Source organism: Phodopus roborovskii, unplaced genomic scaffold (genome assembly GCF_943737965.1).
Source record: "Phodopus roborovskii unplaced genomic scaffold, PHOROB, whole genome shotgun sequence".
Taxonomy (NCBI): Eukaryota; Metazoa; Chordata; class Mammalia; order Rodentia; family Cricetidae; genus Phodopus; species Phodopus roborovskii.
The window spans coordinates 84,471-104,883 of record NW_026126234.1 but is presented as its reverse complement, the minus strand read 5'-3'; the positions used below and the strand labels follow the sequence as shown (position 1 = coordinate 104,883).

General features: G+C 41.0%; 1 protein-coding gene across 1 annotated transcript; it reads right to left on the bottom strand.

The window, feature by feature from the left end:
• Positions 1-319: 319 nt before the first annotated feature.
• Nono (non-POU domain containing octamer binding) lies at positions 320-20,231 on the bottom strand. Its single transcript, XM_051179640.1, has 12 exons — positions 20,091-20,231; positions 19,331-19,391; positions 10,700-10,873; positions 8,755-8,948; positions 7,668-7,969; positions 6,470-6,565; positions 5,942-6,138; positions 5,075-5,159; positions 4,255-4,357; positions 3,733-3,772; positions 2,819-2,928; positions 320-1,364 (listed from the first exon to the last, which is right to left on the bottom strand). The coding sequence occupies exons 3-12, from the start codon at positions 10,860-10,862 to the stop codon at positions 1,230-1,232; spliced, it is 1,425 nt and encodes a 474-aa protein (XP_051035597.1). The 5' UTR covers positions 10,863-10,873; positions 19,331-19,391; positions 20,091-20,231; the 3' UTR covers positions 320-1,229.
• Positions 20,232-20,413: the final 182 nt, after the last annotated feature.

Here is a 20,413-nt window from a genome sequence, read left to right as displayed (position 1 = left end):
TGTTGCCAATTCCAAGCCTCTGACATACCAGCAGCTGTTCAGAAATGAAATACTAATTTAGATTGCCCCCTCCCTATGTGGTATGAATACAACCCCTCCATTTTCTGCCATTTGGAATAGCTTGCCTGCCATTGCCTGTAATGTCAATAGCATTAATACTAGCCACTCTTCCTTGCCTCTCACCCTCTCCTCCCCATGTTTGCGTAATGTTTAATATTTCAAATGGTGACAAAGATCACCATTATGTAGTCTACTGTATGCATCTCCCAAGATAGAATTTCATTCCCTCCCTTCCCCTTCAAAAAAACAGCACAGAAAATTAAAAGGCTTCAAATGTATTTTAATAAGGTGATGCTGCATTACTGCTCCATTTCTCAGAAAAATTTCAAATTGAAGGTATCAGGAACAAATCAAACATAGTACACCAATAAAAAATGCACAGCGTAACTACCTAAGATAGGCAAGGCTAAGAGCTACTGTCAGACCTTCAACACAGCAACCCTGTTTCCAAGATTGTACTAAGCCTATCAAGAAAAGCTGTGGACAGCAATATCATAGACACAAAAGGTCATTCTTGAGTAGTCCTTACCCAAGAAAAGATGGAGGCAAGTTAACACAAGACATTCTTTTTTTTTTTTTTTTAAAGATATACTAAAATGAAAACCTCTAAGAGAAAATGTCTTCCTTAGGACATGAAGGGGTTATATATGAGATATAACAGAACCGTATGTATGCTGTAACCTCTGTGGACATTTGTCTGAATTCTCACCTGGGAGTGAATGGAGGAAATTGGGCTAGGTCATTGGAGGATGTTTAAGTTTTGTGGTATATATGGCAGTGTCTCTGGGGTTGAAGGGAAAAAGTACTCAAAACATGAAGGAAGGAAGGAGGGAAGGGAGGGAAAGAAGGAGGGAAGGGAGGGAGGGATGAATGACCAAGATTATTGGAGCTCTGAGTTCATTTTGCTATGGTTCTCCAGGCCCTCAACAATCCACAACTTCAGGAATGCACCAGATAAGACTTGGTAAAGCAATATACCACAGACTTTGATTTGTTAAATACCACCCCTCCCTTGCCCTCTGCCCCCAAGCATACTCCCTATGGTAGTACAGGCAGGGAAGACCTATCTATTGGGAAGAACCCTAACACTTTTCCAGGGTAGAATTCTGGCTAGTCCAAAAAGAGCCTTTCTTTTAACGGTTGTGGGAAACTAGACACTGCAACTTTATTTAGTATCGGCGGCGCTTATTTGGAGCAAATTCAGCTCCAGGAGCTGGACGGTTGAATGCAGGAGGAGTTCCACCAATTGCTCCAATTCCTTCCATTGTAGCAGCCTGGCCAAAACGTTCAGTTGTTGGTGGGGTCTTAAAAGAGAAAGAGAGCAATGTTACAATGGAGTCTCTGTCCTCAGATTGCCACTCATCTATGGTCTTCCCACTACAGACCATTTCTACTTAACTATTCAAAACTACTGACTGCTAAGGGCAAGGTAACGAAGTCTGTTTGGAGTTCTAGTGGAGAACCCTGAGAGGAAGGCTGTACTAGTCACAGCTTCATTCTTTAGCTTTTTAATCCATTATTTTATATACGATTGAAATCCCTATTTGGATAGGTTCTATCCAAGTCCCTTTTCTTGAGTCAGGCTCTCATTTCTCTAACAACCTTAAGTCTGTACAGTTTTGGTCTATCTTATTTTGACATTAGAACCAGAACAACTTCTGGACTTCATGAACCACGAGGCCCTTGGATTCACATCTGTTATATGTCATAATATAATAGAGAGGGCTCTAAAGAAAAACCTGCCGGCCAGAGAATGTAGTACGTGCATTTGGAAGGTAGAGGCAGGAGCAGCTCTGTGAGTTCGAGGCCAGCCTGGTCTACATAGCAGGGTCCAGGATAACCAGGATTATAGACACCCTATCTCAAAAAACAAAACAAAACAAAAAAAAAAAAAAACACAAAACAAAAAGCAACTTGTTTACTGCAGATAACAACTATTACAATCAATGTGACAGATAGAAGCTATTGTTTAAGTCAAAAGTTAAAATGAGTATGGCACTGAATTTTCTCAAGATTACAAACTAGAGCCAGATGGTGGTGGCACACACCTTTAATCCCAGCACTCTGGAGGCAAAGGCAGGCGGATCTCTGTGAGTTCAAGACCAGCCTGATCTATAAAGCAAGTTCCAAGACAGGCTCCAAAGCTACAGAGAAGCCCTGTCTCAAAACGAACAAACAAACAAAACCTAAAGAGGCAGGCAGATCTTTGAGTTTGAGGCCAGCCTGGTTTACAGAGCTACTTCTAGGACAGCCAGAACTCCTACATAGAGAAACCCTGTCTCAAAAACAAACAAACAAAAAAAAAGATTACAAGCTAAAAGATCAGGGACACAGAATACTGAGACAATACTTGCCTAACATAAATCAGATCCTGAGGTTCAATTATCCTCACCACTACCCCTAAACATCTTAGGTTACATTTTATGTATACCAGTAACCCTAGAAATTGGCACCTGTAACAAAATCAAAGTAAACTCACATAGCAGATGCTGGGCAGATAGCTTAATCGGGTAAAAGTATCTGTCCTGCAAGCTTGAGGACATAAGTTTAATTTCCCAGCATCCAATGTTAAAGACCAGTTAACCTAGCCTAATTGGCAAGTTCCAAGTCATGGATGGCACCAAGCAGTTGACTTATAGACACACTATGTACATACACGCACTTACACATGCGTGCGTACACACACAGACCACCCTGGAGGTTGAGAAGTTTCTGCTATCACTATTTATGATTATTATGAGGCTCTGTGGTTTATTACCAATCCCAAGGTTCCATCTGGCATCATAGTGGCAGGTCCTGGAGGAGCTGGGGTACCAGTTGGCACAGGAGCAGGGGGCATGGCGCCTCTATTGTTTATGCCCATAGCACCTAAAGCAGAATAGTATGATCAGTATAGGGGAAAGAGATGAGTCTCTTCTACCTAGAAAAAATTCAATAGGATCTTTAGACTAAAAAGTTTCAATCCCCCACTCCCAGGCTAAAAACTCTAATGTCAAATCATATAAACGTGGCCCAGGCAGAAGTTCCAGAACAAACTAGAGATCGTATTTAAAAAAAAAAAAAAGAAATTAGGCTCTGCAAGTATGAGGATCTGAGTTTAAATTCCAGGTTGGAACATTAAAAAAAAAAAAAAAAAGCGTGGCAATATACACCTTTAATCCCAGCATTCAGCATTGGGAGGGATAGGCAAGTGGATCTGTGTGACTTCAAGATCAACCTGGTCTACTACGAGAGCTACATAGTAAAATCCTGTCTAGAGAGACAAAAAAGAGCTGGGCAGGGCTTTGTGAGGCAGAGACAAGCAGATCATAGTAACTGGCCAGCCAACCTAGGGGAAAAACACAGGCAGGTAGTCCTTTTGGTTACTTGTAGTGAGATAGTCCTTCTGTGGCACTGACCACGCCCATTGGGCGGAAGTGACCTGTGGAAGGATGTCGGAGGGGGCCAGGAAGGCGCTCTCTTTCTGGCGTGACTCGGACAGGAGAGGATCGGGTTGAATTTCCTGGTGTTCATCTGTCTAGGTTGTAAGTTATTTCTCCCTGAATAAACATCTATTCGGCCTATTTGTTTATCCTGATCCTTATTTACCACAATAGTTACTGGATACCTGCTGCTCTTTTCTATAACAAACCCCCCAAGCCAACCAGAACTATTTAACTTTTAAGTCCTTACCTCCCATAGCCATTTGGCCCATCCGTATTTCTTGTTCTCTCTGAAAAACAATACATACTCAACATAGTCCAAAACAATCACTCTATTATAATCCACTGATGACAACACTAAGAAAGTAAACAGTGATGACATACTCTTACCATTTGTACAGTGACTTCAGGTAACAAATTAGAATTTTCTATTAGGAACAAAAAAAGGCAACAGGAGGAAGAACGAGCTAATTTCCTCTTGGGGCTGCATGGGTAACATTGATTAGCCAAAGTGTGCTATAGGACTCTTTCTTATTGTCACTGGATATGAACAACTAACAGTGGTGCTGGCTTTTCATCTTAAATTTGCTGTAAGGCAAGAGCTCTCCTTCAAACTTTACCTTACCACCCTATCAATATCTTTTTTTTTCCTTTAAAAGGAATTTTATAGCATAGAAAAACTGCTCATAACTTGGTATCCTAACAGACAATTCATGGTAGTTTTGTCTTATCACAACTGGCCTGGCACATCATGGGCACATGGGAGATATACCGCATCAGGGAAGGTTCCCTTGAATCCTTCTTGCTGTCGCCGCATCATTTCTTCTTGCTGTCGCCTCATTTCTTCCTCACGGCGCCTGCGCTCCTCCTCCTGCCTATAGAATCACCAAGGTATTCTAAGATAAAAGTACTCCAGAACATGAGCAGACCACTAGAACACAAAGAATATTAAGGCAAAGAGACAAGCCTACTGAAAACCAGCACAGCTTGCCAGGTACTAGGACAACACCCAAAGAAATCGAGAGCAGCACTCAGCTTTCCCTTTAGGCAATGCCTAGAACCAAATGTAACTAAAACATCTACCCAAAGGGAGAATCTGAGAAGCAGTAGAAATACAGGTTGGGTGTTGGTGGCACATGCCTTTAATCCCAGCACTCGGGAGGCAGAGGCAGGTGGATCTCTGTGAGTTTGAGGCCAGCCTGGTCTGCAGCTAATTCCAGGACAATCTCCAAAGCAATACAGAGAAAACCTGCCTTTCTAAACAAACAAAAACAGAAACAAAAAAAAACAAGAAAGAAAAACTTGTCAGTATTTGCAATGTATCAAGAAGAGTGGTGGTGACAATTTAAAAAAAAAAAAAGTTCTCAGAAAAAAAGGTTAAATAAAAGGAGTTAGAAGGCTGGTGTGATGGCTCAGTGGTTAAGGGTGCTTACCACCAAGGTTGATGACCAGCTCAATCCCATTCCTAGGACCACACATAGTGTAGGAGGGACTTGATTCTGAAAGTTGTTCTATGGCTTCTACACATTGTGGGAAGTGCCCAGGCCCCAAATAACTAAATATTAAAAAGAATAGGGGGAAAGGGGAGTTACCGGAGCTCTAGCTGCTTTCGTTTCTGAACCTCTTGGTTATGCAGCTCCTCCATTCTCCGAAGCTCTTCTTGACGCCTCATCAAATCTATCAACAGATTGAGACTTTTTGATTTTTCTCTTCATATATATAATAATTTTCCATAAATATCCAGAAAACAAAGATGTTGACTAGATAGAAACTAGTCATTTTTAGAAGAGGGAACAAAAAAGAAGAGGGAACCTCAATTGAGACTGGTTGGTAGACAAGCATATGGTGCATTTTCTTGAACAATGTGGTGGGTGAGTGGCACATGCCTTTAATCCTAGCACTCAGGAGGCACATGCAGGTGGATCTCTGAGTTCAAGACCATCCTGGTTTACAGAACAAGTCCAGGACAGCCAGGGCTTCACAGAGAAACTATGACTCAAACAATCACCACCCCCCAAAAAAAAAATCAGGGTAGACAAACCATGACAAGCAACCTAATAAACAACACTCTGGGTTCTTGCCTTCAGGTCTCTGCCCTACTTAAGTTCCTGCTCTAGCTTCCCTCAATGATGAGCTGTTATCTGTAATTTTGAGACAAAATAAATACTTTCCCTCTTGAAGTTGCTGTTAATCATGGTGTTTTATCATAGCAACAGAAGTCTTAACTAAGACAATATATAATCCTGGAATGACCATCCAAAAGAACTCAAAGCTTAGTTTCCTTCTCCATTGAATCCAGTATCCTATATTCCAAATCCATCCCCCATCAGAATCAACAAAGCATTTCAGGGAACAAAACCAATAATTTGCCTTTTTCTACTGAGGGACAAAGAAATTACTGAACAAAAAATAACATTTGATATTTATTCTAGTTTTACAACTTACAGGCCTATACTCACCCTGTCTCATTAGCATAACCTGGTGCTCATGGCGTGCTGCTTCCATCTCCATCTCCAGCTTCTCACGAGCCTCCTTGATATTGCGGTCCACTTGATCCTGCTGTTGCTTCTCCATCTCAATGAGTGCCTTCCAGCGCATAGCATACTCATACTCAAAGGACCCAGGCTGTGCAAACCTGGGTGGCTGTTCTCGCTCCCTATATACAATAAATATTATGTATGACATTATTTACTTTGTCCAAGATTTCTTAGAATCACATTCTTTTCTAAGAGCCAAGTGCACACACATATGCCTATGTATACATAACATTTATGGGCACGGCACGAGAATGTGCACACATTTGAACAGCAAAGACATGCCTCTTCTAAAACAGCCCTTTAAATTTCAACAGGAAAGTAACTAGGGGATGGAGGTGTAGTCAAATACATTAAGGTCCTGGGTTCAACTGCCAATACCACCCATATAAACATCCTAGTACCACCACCACCATGGAAATGCATAAGAGTCAATCTATCTGGACGACATACTTGTGAAATTGCTGGTTTTTTATAACCAGCTTTTCTGGAAGTCCCTCTTCATCATCTAACTGGTCCATAGGCTCCACAGTCACAGGCCGAGGAAATCTAGGTGAAGAGGGAAATTAGTGTTAATAAGTCATACCCCAACAACCATGCCTGACACTGGCATGATGAACTACAGATCAGAACTTCACAACTAAACAACTACAACATTTATAACAGGAATGGGAATTTGGCAAGAATTCAAACTGTAAGCTGGGCTGGTCTCAAGTTAATGGCACACCTCTCCTGCCTTAGCCTCCCAAGTGCTGGAATTATAGATGTAAACTACCACATTTAAACATATTTCTGAAGAGATTTTTTTCTTATCTAACCCCAAATAACTGAGTCCCTCTTTTACTGGCATTACAGATAATTTGGGGTTAACAGCCCAGGTTTCAGATCTCTCAAAAAAGTTAAAAGCCAGTATGTAGAGTACTTATCTCCAGAAAATGAAGAAAAGAAAATCCTAAAAGATAGTATTTCAACAATTTTCAAGAATCCTAAAGTGGGAAAATATGCTATGATTATTCCACATGTATGAGTGTTTTTCCTTCATGTATGTCAACGTACCACAACCACACCTGCATGGTGCCTGAGGCTGGCATCAGATCCTCTGGAACTGAAGTTACAGATGGATTTTTTTTTTTTTTTTTTTTTTTGGAAATAGGGTTTCTCTTGGTACAGACTGGCCTTCCATTTAGACATATACTTGCCTCTGTGTGCTGGAATTAAAGACATGTGCCACCACTGCCCTGTGCTACAGGTATTTTGAGATAACAAGTGGGAGCTGGGAATGAAACTCAGGTCCTTTGCAAGAGCGATAGTGTTCTTAACCACTGCAGCATCTCTCCTGCCTGAAAAGTTATCATCATGCCACATCCATTAATGTATGATTCAGGTCCAGCAAGGTAGTTCAATGGATAAAGGCACTTGCTCATGCAAGCTAGGCAACCTGAGCTCAGTCCAGAAACCAATGTAAACGTGGAAGGAGAAAACTGACTCCCCTAGTGTGCACCATGGCATTTACACGCACATACATAAACTATTATTAGAAAAGCTGAATTAATGTTAAAAGTCTTTAAATGAAAGAACAGGGTTACTAGATATTAACTCTCCAGACCAAAGGAAAACTAAGGGATCCAAAACCACTGAAAATTCTACTTACGTGGTTAGCAAGAAGGAGCCTTCACTGCATCTGTCCAGAGCTTTTCGAGCAGCTGGCTTCCCTGAGAACTCAACAATGCCTTTCCCTGAGGGCCTTCCTCGGTCATCCACAATGACCACAGCCCTCTCCACCTGCCCAAACACAGAAAAGGCTTCTTCCAGCAGTTCGTTGGACACGTACTGAGGAAGGTTTCGGACTGTAAGGGATGCACTATGACAGGCAAAGCGCACACGCAGCTGCTTTCCACGAAGTGGCATATTATCCAATTCCACTTTGGCAATTTCTGCCAGGGTTCGTGTTTCCTGGGAATAACAAGAAAATTAGAATTTAACAAAGACCAATCAAGCAGCCATCAACAAAATGTCAGAAGAGGGCATCAGATTCCCTGACCAAGAAGGCTATTTAGGTGATGGTGTACACCTTTAATCCCGGCACTCAAAAGGCAGACGCAGGCAGATCTATCTTTGTGAGCTCTAGGCCAGCCTATGAGTTCTAGGACAGCCAGAGCTACATAGTGAGACTTTGTCTTGGAAGACCCTCTCACCCCCCAAAAAACCCAAAACAAAAAGACAAATAAAAATAAAACTGAACAAAAGATTCTTTCTCGTATACTATTCTTAAATCAAACCAGATTTTTGTTTGTTGGGACTGGGTTTCTCTATGGTATCCCTGGCTGTCCTGGAACCCAGCCAGAGATCTCCCTGCCTCTGCCTCCCAAGTGCTGGGATTAAAGGTAAGCACCACCACTGCCTGGCTTAAATCACATTTTAACATAAAATATGCATATAAAAATAGTAGAACTGAGAGTACTGCTGAGAGCCAGCACACATCTAATATGTATGAGTATACAGTTGATTCCCAACTGTTTCCCTCAGAAAGAAAATGAATATCCACCTGCTTTAGTATCAAAAGATTTTGAAAAGATAACTTGTCTCCCCCCCACAGGGTTTTGAAGAGTAAGACAACACAGATCACATACAAGGATTTTGGGAATTATATAAACCTTGATAATCATTCTTTCTTTTCCATATTCACTCCCAGTTTTCCCTGGTTTTTAAAGCATATGCGCCAAAGCTCAGTTACTCACCAAACGAATAAAGCCAAAACCTTTATCCTTATGAATGAAAACTTCTCCTGCTTTCCCATATTTCTCAAAAAGTTTCCTCATTTCCTCCTCAGTGATGTCAGGGGGAAGATTGCCCACAAAAAGTCGGCTTCGTTGGGTGAAGGTCTTCTCTCCTGGTTTCCTAAAGTTCTTCAGATCAATAGTTAAACCTTCATCTGAAATAAGACAGTCAATCAAAAGATTAGGAAAAGAATTAGTCATATCCTCAGTGTTTCTGTGAAGACAAACACCACTTCCCAATGCAACCTATCCAACTCATTAGTAAATGGCATCTTAGAATGTGAAAACAGCAGTGGCGGCCCACTGTTTTTAATCCCAGCACTCTGGAGGCAAAGGCAGGTGGATCTCAGTGGATTTAAAGCTAGCCTGGTCTACAGAGTGAGTTCCAGGATAGCCAGAGCTGTTATACAGAGAAACCCTGTCTTGGAAAAAAAAGTATATATATATGCCTGCCTGGATGAGCTTATAAGCAGATCCTCTGGAACTGAAGTTAGTTACAGGTGGTTGTAACCCACCTGATAAGGAACCTAGATCTTCTCCAAAAATAGTATAGCTCTTAACTACTGAGCCACCTAATCAGTCTCTCTGTGAGTGTGTGACCATGCACCATGTTGTGTAAGGGCCACAATGGAAGTCAGAAAAGGATGCTGGATTTCCTGGAACCGGAGTTATATAGTTGGTAGCAAGATGCCTTATATAGGTGTGGGGAACCTAACTCAAGACCTCTGGAAGAACAAAAGTGCTCTCCACCACTGAACCATTTCTCCAGTCACCCCCACACCATCAGGTTTCTATTCTTATAAGTACAGTTTCCTAAAGGAATGAGAACATACGAAGACTTTTTTGCAGATTAAAAGTGGAATAGACAGACTAGAAACAAAGTCTTCTAGTTAGCACTACATTAAGGCTTAAATTTTTTCCTATATTCTCTGATGACTGTCTCTAAGACCCAAACTACACATAGACATTTGTTTGGTAGTAGAACTTGCCAATATGACAATGTAACTTATATACTTTACTGATGTTTGCTCCTTTGTTTCAGATGAACAAACCCCTTCTATCATAAAATACCAATAAAGAACCAAATAGGAAAAGCTAGAGTGTTGGCTCAGCAGTTAAGAGCACTTAGTAATCTTCCAAGACCCAGGTTTGATCCCCAGCACCAACGCTGCAGCTGACATCCATATTTTAAAAAAATGTTGTAGACCCAGAAGATCCAATGTCCTCTTTTGACCTCATGATCATCAGTACAGACATGAGGGACAATATTCATATACATAAAATAAATCTTACCCACATGGCAGTTCACAACTGCCTATAACTCCAGTTCTGACACCCTCACACAGACAAACACCAATGCACATAAAATAGGAAGCTGGGTGGTATTGGTACACTCAGGATGCAGAGGCAGGTAGATCTCTAGGTAGATCTCTAGGAGTTCCAGGTTAGCTTGGTCTACAGAGTAAGCTCCAGGAAAGTAAAAGTTACACAGGGAAAACCAGTCTTGAAAACACCCCCTCCCTGACAAAAACCCACATAGAACAAAGTATCCAACACTCAGGAGGTAAGCAGAGGTAAGTCTAAGTCAACAGCATAGGGTACATGCTGAAACAATATACCCACACCCAAAGCCAGGTAGTGTGGAGACTCTTCTAATCCCAGCACCATGGAAGCAGAGGCAGGTAGATCTGAGGCCAGCCTGGCCTACAGAGTTAAGTCCCAAGAGAGCCAGGATTGTTATACAGAGAAGTCCTGCCTTGATAAAACCAGAGGGAAAAAAAAGTAAAAACAAAAGTACGCTAGTATAAGGCCTATTCACTTATAATCCTGAGAGATTTATCTAAAAACCATGAAACCATTCTCAATGGAACCTACTTATGACCACATCATCCACCCATCTACTTACTCTGGCTGCTGGCCTGCTGTCCATTTGCAGGTATTGGTGGGGGTGGCTGCTGCTGCTGTTGCTGCTGCTGCTGCTGCTGATGGTGCTGCTGGTGGTGATGCTGATGATGCTTCCTTGGAGTGTGGTTCTGCTTCTCCAAGTTAAAGGTTTTATTGCTCTGCATGTTTGCACCCTCTAGGAAAATGTGGAATGTCAAATATCCAGTATTTAGGATTTAGTCAGTTATCTCCCTCTAATGGTTTACATTAAATCTATCTTGGTATTCTACCTTTTGTGTGATAACAACTGATTTCTCTGAATAATAAAAACAATTTAGGACAGCCTAGGATATTTTAAGACCCTATTTCAAATTAAAAAACATATCTTCATCTGAACTAGCCCTATTGTGTATTAAGCACATTTTAAAAACAGTACTCCCAGGGCTTGTGAGGCAGAGACAGATCTGAGGACAAGTACAGCCTGGTCTACAGAGAAAGTTCTAGGACAGCCAGGGCTACACACAGAAAAATCAAGTCTTAAAAAACCGAAAACAACAAAACAAAACCACAAAGGGTCAGGCCTTTAGTACCAGCACTCAGGAAATAGGCAAATGCTGCACAATGAGATCCTGTCTCAAAAAAGAGAACAAAACCCACAAAGGGCCAGGCACAGGGTGTGGTGCTGGCACATGCCTTTAATTCCAACATTCTAAAAAATTTCTCTCTCTCTCTTTTTTTTTTTTTTTTTTTTTTTTTTTTCGAGACAGGGTTTCTCTGTGTAGCTTTGGAGGTTGTCCTGGAACTCACTCTGTAAACCAGGCTGGCCTCGAATTCACAGAGATCTGCCTGCCTCTGCCTCCCAAGTGCTGGAACTAAAGTCATGTGCCACCGATGCCAGGCTCTAAAAAAATTTTTCTAATATATCTATTGAAAATACATCTAGTGCTGGGCAATGGTAATGCACACCTTTAATCCTAGCACTTTGAAGGCAGATAGGCAGATCTCTATAAGTTCAAGGTCAGCCTGGTCTACAGAGTGTCAGGACAACCATGGTTACAGAGAAGCTCTTTCTCAAAACACAAATTAAAAAAAAATTAAAAAATAATAAAATGCACCTAACTCCTGCACCATATAGTCAAATGATATCTTCTGCCCTCCATGGGCACCTGCCCCCCACCCACACATAACACCTAAATGAAAAAAAAAAAACCTCTCAGAAGCTTTAAATTTAAACAAACAACAACAAAAATGTAGCAGCTCAGTGTGGGCCTGTTGTCGCAGATGTCTTTTTTGTTGTTGTTTTTCAAGGCAGGGTTTCTCTGTATTGCTGTGGATCCTGTCTTGGAACTAGCTCTGTAGACCAGGCCTAGAACTCAAAGAGATCCACCTTGGCAGACATTTTATCCTAGCACTGAGGAAGCAGAGACAGGTGGGTCTCTGAGTGTTTGGGGCCAGCCTGGTCTACAATAATGAGTTCCAGAACAGCCAGGGTTACATAGAACAGCTGTCTCCAGAAGTAAACGGCAGCCTGCGATACAGAGACTGTCCCCCAAAAATAACAAAAGGCCATAGTGAACTTTGTATCATTTCTACTGCTGTTGTAAACAGGCATCCAAAAATATCTGCTCCTTGATATGGCTATGAGGATTATTGAATAACTCACCACTGGCGTATACTGAGCATTCACTAAGCAATTTTTTAAAAGATTTAATTAATTCTTAGTCATGATAGTAAGATATATGACTGGCTAAATAAAAATCTAACACATCAAGGCACTTACAAGGGTTTGCAAACAGGTTGTGAATGAGCCCAAGAGTGAATGAACTGAATTTGTATTTCAAACAAAATAAAAGAGAAGCAAATATAAAAAGACAAATTATGCTCACTTCTGTCACTTGAAAACTGTAAGGAAAGGCAAGATGACTCAGACTCATAGTAAGGGCTCTTTCCACTAAGCCTAATGACCTGAGTTCAATCCCTAGGTTCCATATAGTAGAAGAGAATTAGGAACTGACTGACTCCTGCAGGCATACATACATACATACACACACACACACAAAGACACACATACATAAATAAACATAATAAAGACTAAAGTTCTGTACACACACACACACACACACACACATAAATAAACATAATAAAGACTAAAACTCTGTATGTAACCAAGGCTGGTCTTGAACTCTGATCCGCCTACTTCCAGCTCTCAAGTGATTGTTTTATAAGCATGTCCAACACAAACATGCCTGGCTAAAAAGCTGTCAGTTTCTAAAAAACGGAGGACCCCTCATCCAATGATGGTTATTCAGTGAATGAATATCCCCTAGTCAGAATCCAGCTGAAGCAAAGTTGTCAATAAAATGAAGCAAAAGATTTTCCCACAAATATTGTTATTACAAGACACCTTTAAAAAAGAAAAAAAATATTTCCTAAATTGTGACAAATCCTTGACTGTTGGTTTTAGTTAAGTATATACAAGTTTTTCCATTCCTTACATCTGAAGACTTTTCAGAAGATAGAAGATAGAAAGTGGGCCAGGGATTCACATCAGTGGGTAAAGGCACTTGTTAACAAGCCAGTCCTAAATTTGATCCCAGAAACCACATGATGGAAGGGAAAGGAAAAAAAAAAAATCAACCCCATGAAATGGTCCCATGACTCTCTACATGAATACCAATGGCACACACAAACCCTCACATATACACAGACATATGAAGAAAATATTGTTAAAAAAAAACTTAAGACAACATACACTACAAGAGCTATCAAGATGTTCACTTTTTCAACTCAGGAACCAGAATCATATTCCGAGACTCAGAAAACTAAAAAGCCAGATGATGATATGGCACAAGCCTTTAATACCAGCACTCGAGAGGCAGGCAGATCTCTGACTTTGAGGCCAGCCTGATCTACAGTGAGTTCCAGATAGCTAGGATTGTTTCACAGAGAAACCCTGTCTCAAAAAAAAAAAAAAAAAAAAAAAAAAAAGAAAGAAAGAAAAAATAGAAAGAAAACTAAAAAGCTCAAACAAAAATTCTTATTGAGGCAGTACATCAGAAGGTTGAAGTGAAATGATGGAAAGTTCCAGGCCAGCCTGGGGTTATAAAGTTAAGACCTTATCTTAACCAAACAGCAGGGGACTACTGCTTTAGCTCAGAAGCTAAGAGCTCTCTTTTGCAGAGGACATGAATTCAGTTCTTAACATCAATGTCTGTCAGGTGGCTTCACAATCCACTTTCTGCAAGTGTGTGCATGTGTGTACTTGAGAAAGAATGGGTATGGAGCTGGGTGGGTAGAGAGAATCTAGAAGGAGTTGGGGAAGGAGAAAGTATGATCAAAATACACTGATTGAAGTTTTTTTTCTATTTAAAAAGTATATACAGGGAGCTGGAAGGATGACTCAGTGGTTAAGAGCACTGGTTGATCTTTCGAGGACCTGGGTTCATCAATTCCCAGCACCCACATGGCAGCTCACAACTAACTGTCTGTAATCTAGCTTAAAGTGATCTGACATCCTCATACAGACATAAATGCAGGCAAAACACCAACGCACATAAAAATCACCAATGAATTATTTTTTTTAAACCACAAAACAGCAAAAGCTGAAAATTTTAAGGCATGGCCATGAAATTATTCACTATGATGGTTGTTACGGAGATGAGCAATAAAAATGACAGAATTACCAGTCTTTGTTTTTTGAAACAGGGTTTCTGTGTAACAGCTGTAGCTATTCTGGAACTAGTTCTGTATACCAGGCTAGCCTTGAACTCAGAGCTCTGCTTGCTGGGATTAAAGGCATGCACAAACTCTGCCTGGAAAATTACTAAAGATTAAAGGAATAGGTCAAACTAAATTTTTGAAGCATCTCTCCCCGATGGGAACCACACAGCACTTAAAATTATAAGGACTATATTCTCTGTGAGAGGGAAAGAAAACTGATTGTTCAAGAGATAAATCAACATTATACCTACAGAAAACAAAGTACCTTCCTCACTCATAGACTACTGATAATTTTTCATTTCATCAATTTATTTAACAAATAATGCATGCTTACTATTTGCTAGGTGCTATTCTAGATGGACATAGGTTTTGAAAGATAAAATAGACACAATAAACAAATTACACAGGACTTAAGAGGTTAAGTGCCAATTAAATACAAAACTGGAAGAGATGAGGCACAAATGGACTAACAGGGAGCTGAATACGATTTTGAATTACTTGACTGAAAAGCTGACATTTCTTTTTCTCTTTTCTCTTTTTGTTTTCAGGACAGGATTTCCCTGTGTAGCCCTGGCTGTCCTGGAACTCAAGAGGTCCAGCAGCCTCTGCTTCCCACTGGGGTTAAAGGTGTGCGCCACTACACTCCTCTCATAATATTTCAACGTTTCTCAGCAATGTTGCAAAGCACCAGAAATTAGAATAAAGTACTTATTAATAACATGTATTAAACCCCTCGGATCGTTATAAGTGAAAGAGAACCGATTTCCACAAGTTATCCTGACCTCACATACATGTATATACTGAATTTTTAAAAAATGGTTGAGACAAGATTTCCCATGTAGTCCTGGCTATACTGTAGCTTATACAGGTTAGATTTGAACCCAAAGATCCACCTGCCTTCCAGAGTGCTGGGATTAAGGCATGCACCTCTATGCCCAGCCAGGTCAGATCCCACATCTGTCCTCTAATTAAAAAAAAAAAAAAGTCACAAACCCAAGACAGCCATGGTGGGTGGCTCATGTCTAGAATCCTGAGATCCTGAGGCAGGAAATTATGATTTTGAGGGCAACCAAGACTATACAGACAAGGAGGAAGAAAGAAAAAGGAAAAAAGAAACAAGCATACCTGGTCCCAACACTCATTAAATAATTCACAAATGCCCGTAAACTCCAGTCTAGGAAATCAGTATCTCTGGCCCTCTTGGACCCCTTCATGTACACATACTCACATACAGATATGCATTTAAAAACCACACTACTCAGCACTGAGTAGCCAAAGACAAGTGGACCTCTGTAAGGTCTACAGAGCTAGTTCTAGAACATCTAGCTATACAAAGAAACCCTGTCTCAAAAAACAAAGCAAAACAAAAAGGGTCCCCAAAACACAAAATAAACCAGTTTGTAACCTTTCCTCTTTATGATACATAATAAACAGTTATCATCTAATTAAATCTTTACCACTGCTGGACATGGTGGGGCACACCTTTAATTCCATCATTAATAAGGCAGATCCCTGGTCTATAGAAGTTCCATGGTGGCCAGGGCTACATAGAGAAATCCTGTATTCCCCTGCCAACTCTCCAAAAATAAAGATTCCTATTGTGTTGGACACTTTAGAATCAATGCACATACCTATTATCTTTAGGCACATCTGCATTTAAATATTCCTTTCACCATTTCTGTCTCTGCTTATTTACTTCCTGTTTTAGTTTAAACATCAATAAACCATTTATTCAGCTTTTTCTCATTTCTACAATGTCAACACAATTATAATGCCTACATAAAGTACACCTAGATATATACTAATTTATTGAAGTACCATAATTTAGGTTGCTTTCAGTTTCTTCCTATTATGGTACTATAGTACTTTTAGCTTTGTTTACTTATTAGAAAACAGAATCCAGCTTTGTGAATCTCAATGATGTAGTTTTCCTGAAAAGCTATAATTTTAAATGTTATCAACAGGTGTGTAGTGATTTAATGGCAAATAAAACATCTTATTTTAAAATTTTTGGGGGGCTTTTAAGACAGGGTTTCTGTGTGTAACAGCCCTAGATGTCCTGCCTGAAACTTTCTCTGTAGATCAGGCTCACCTTGAATCTGGAGATCTGCCAGCCCCTACCCTTCCTCTCCCCAGTGCTGGGAGTAAAAGCATGTACCAACAAGCACAGCTTCAGGCAATGATTTAAAAATAAACTAAGCTGGACTTTGGTGGCAGAGGCAGGAGGATCTTTGTGAGTTGGAGACCTGGTCTACAGACCAGGTTCCAGGACAGGCTCCAAAGCAATACAGAGAAAGCCTGTCTCGAAAAACCAAAACAAATAAATAAAATAAACTGGATAATGTGCCTTATTCCTATAATGCTAACATCTGCTACTTTGAGTCAGCCTGGGCTATAGTGTAAACCTGTCTTAAAAAAAAAAGATAAAAGATGCAATGGTGTATGCCTGTACATCGCTAAGATAAAACAGCTTCAAGAAAGCCTTGACTATGTATCAAGCAAGACTCAATACCTTCCCCTTCTCCAAAAACACAAAAATTGAAAGCCAACCCCAGAAATGGTTAGACATGGCAAAAAGTATCAGAATCAAATCTTCCTATTTCAAGTGCAGGTATTAAAACGTCCCCCTTTTTCTATCTCAGAAGTAGCCAGTGGCAGATTTGTCATCTTCACAACCATTTGTCTACTAAATCTTACCTTTTCTCAGGTTGGAGTCCAAGAAACAAATTTTCCTCCAGCCTTTAATTACAGTGACACTCTGAAGGCGAAGGACAACCTCAGGTTTCAGGCCAGCATGGGCTACAGAGTTCCTGGCCAACCTGGGCTATATATTGAGTATTGAAGCCCTGTCTCCAAAATCAAGCAAAACAATGAGCACCCTAGCCCACTACTTTAATTCCAGCATCGAGGCAGAGATAGGTAGATCTCTGAGTTCCAAGCCTAAGTGTTCCAGGTCAGCTATACCTACACAGTGTAATTATGGCTTAAAAAAAAAAAAAAAAAAAAAGAAAGCCGGACATTGGTGGCACAGGCCTTTAATCCCAGCACTCTGGAGGTAGAGGCAGGTGGATCTCTTTGAGTTTGAGGCCAGCCTGGTCTACAGAGCTAGTTCCAGGATAGGCTCCATAGCAATACAGAGAAACCCTGTCTTGAAAAACAAAGCAAGACATTCTAATACCATTTCTTTCAAAGAAGGTTGTATTTTGGCTTTAGAAAATATATTCTGAAAAAAAAAAAAGTAAGTATTCTGGGGCTGTGAGAGAATAAAGATGAAGGGGAAGAGTAACCAAAATGCATCATAAACATGTATGAAAGAAAAATGATTTTCAAAAAGTACACTCTGAAAATTAAAATATTTACTGCCCATTGCAATCCAGGAAATAAGCTGAATGTGATGAGCCACACCTTCATTCCCAGCTTTCACTCAAGAGGCAGAGGTAGGTGGATCTCTGTGAAATAGGAATCAACCGTTTGGTGTACATGGTGAGTTCTAGACCAGGCCATTTAGCAAGTGAGACCCTGTCTTAATAAAATCCAGGCAATGTTCTACATCTGCATTATTTTATTTAGTACCCCCAGCTGTTACTCTTGTTATGAAAACAGAAACCTAAAAAATACTTTACCCACCCAAGGTCACACCAGTGTAAGGAATAGACTCAGATCTGTTGACCTCTAAATTCCAAAAATCAGTATGCAGCAAAGTCTTCAATTCGATGTAGACTCCAACAACCCATTGGCTATGTCACCTAACATGTGCAAACTGTTAAGATAGCAACGATGGGGATAACAGTAGGTGACCTTAAAGGAGTGGTTAACTTTAAGGCCTACGTGAGATATACTGCAAAGCACTTAGCTATTATCATTCAGGAATAGATGAAGCACTTGATCCTGAAGGAAACCACCACTTTTATTTCCACTTTAAGAAACAGGAATGCAGCCGGGTGGTGGTGGTACACCCCTGTAATTCCAGCACTGGAGAGGCAGAGGCATGCTGATCTCTGATTTCAGAGGCTAGCCTGATCTACACAGCTACAGAGAAACCCTGTGGGGAAAAAAAATTTAAAAAGAGAGAAAAGATAAAAAGAAACAGGAATGCTAAACAAAGGCACTCTATATAGACCCAGATGACTTTTAATAACCAAACTGCTTACTTTTATGTTTTTGAATAAAGATCCCTTCCACAGTCTTTCCATTTTCATTTGCCAATGAAGGTAAGGTTAAGTAATATTGTCTAAAGAACCTGAGGTACCATTGAATACAGAGGAAGTACCAAGCACTCAAGATGTAGTACTTCCTACCACCAACTGAAGCAGTATAATTTCAAAATATATGGAGAAATAAACTTAGCAACCCTTTACCATTGGGCTTAAAAAAAAAAAATCAGCAGCAAGGATGTACTAAGCCTAACCATAATGAAAGATTGTTGAGAAAAAAAAAATGATGATTAGAATGACTGTAGCTACTGTGTGTGATACAACTGCACGTGTTTTGGTACAGGACCATATTAATCACAGGCATCTGAAATCTAAGTCAAGGATCTCTAAATTTTTAGAGGAATCAAAGTACTAAGTGGAAAACTGTTGAAGAAATCCAGTGTGAATTTACCAGGCAGAAATGGCCACCTAGTGGGCCACCCTGAAAGCCGTATGTAAAAAACAAACATGGCACAAGGCAGCTTCTGAGTGTTTTAGGCCTTCTCAATTAGTAACAACTAAGTTGTACAAACAAAAATTTAAGCACTATCTCCCACTAGAGCAACCAGAATTAGGATAAAAACAAATACACAGCTCAATCACATTTTAATTTCAGATTTAAAAACCACTTAGCTTAAATAACGTCAAAAGACCACCGAAATTAATCTGTTGTCAATATGAAGTCCGTATTCAACTGAGCATTCATCACTTTACCTGGTACCCATAACTCCTACACCTACCTTGTCTTAAGATTTGATCACAGCAAAGTGTCTGTCTCCCAGTCCTCGCTAACCTCCACTTCTGTTAAAAACACAAAGAAAGGTGTCAGCTTACCGCAAAGTGAAAAATACTCGAAAACAAAGCCATAAACGTAAGTTTAATTTAGAAAAGCGATACCTGCAAATGGCTAGGAAAAGCTTAAGCAGCAAGAGGTTTGGGAAAAAGGCGCGCGCGCGCACACACGAACGAGCTAGGGGAGGGTGGGGTGGAGGTGTTTCATGAACTTAGCTGTTAAACGTCAAGGGGTCTGTCTGAACTAGCAAACTTTTAAAGTTGTTTTCACAAAGAACCATAGCTCCAGGGGCCCCACCGTCCCTCTAGGAATTAATGGCCTCGCGGGGCTAAGAAGGAGGAGCGTCCGACAAAGCAAAGCACCTCCTCCTCTAACCATTTCAGGGCTTTCGCATAATAGACCCCACACCCTCAGGCCCAGGGCGGTTCAGGAGCCGCCAACTTATGGTTGCTAAGATTATGGATGAGTAGCACAAAAGCCCAGGACAGGAAAACAAGAGAGGTATGGGCTAAACCCCCGGCGGCGACCGCGCCGGACCCCATGGGTGGGCTGTGAAGGCCGTGCGCGGAGGGGGGAAGGCCTCACAGGCCCTTCTAACCCACATCCTCTGTCCAAACTCGGCCTCGCCCTAGCCCCCTCCTTCGCGTATCGTCGCAGGAAGCCCCACTGCCCCCCCAAACAACCACGGAGCCGTCCCCCAAACTCACCCTCTGCCCACAGTTCTTTGCTCGGAGTAACGGCGACGCTGCACGGCCTCCACCGTCCCGAGAAAAGAGCGCGGGACCGCCGGAAGCGAGCCGACGGAGCTCGGTGCCTCCCAAGGGGGTCAATGTTGGATTCCCGATTGGCTACAAGAACTGCCAATCAAAGTTTATCTCCAAAGGAGGACGCGTTTCTCCGCCATTTCTTAGATTCTATTGGCTACCAACTGTCAAAGCCTTGGGTTCGTGTGAACGACAGATGGGGGACAAAGAGCGAGGCTTTGTACCCTATGCGCATGCACTACAGGCGCTGCTCGAAAGACGGAAAA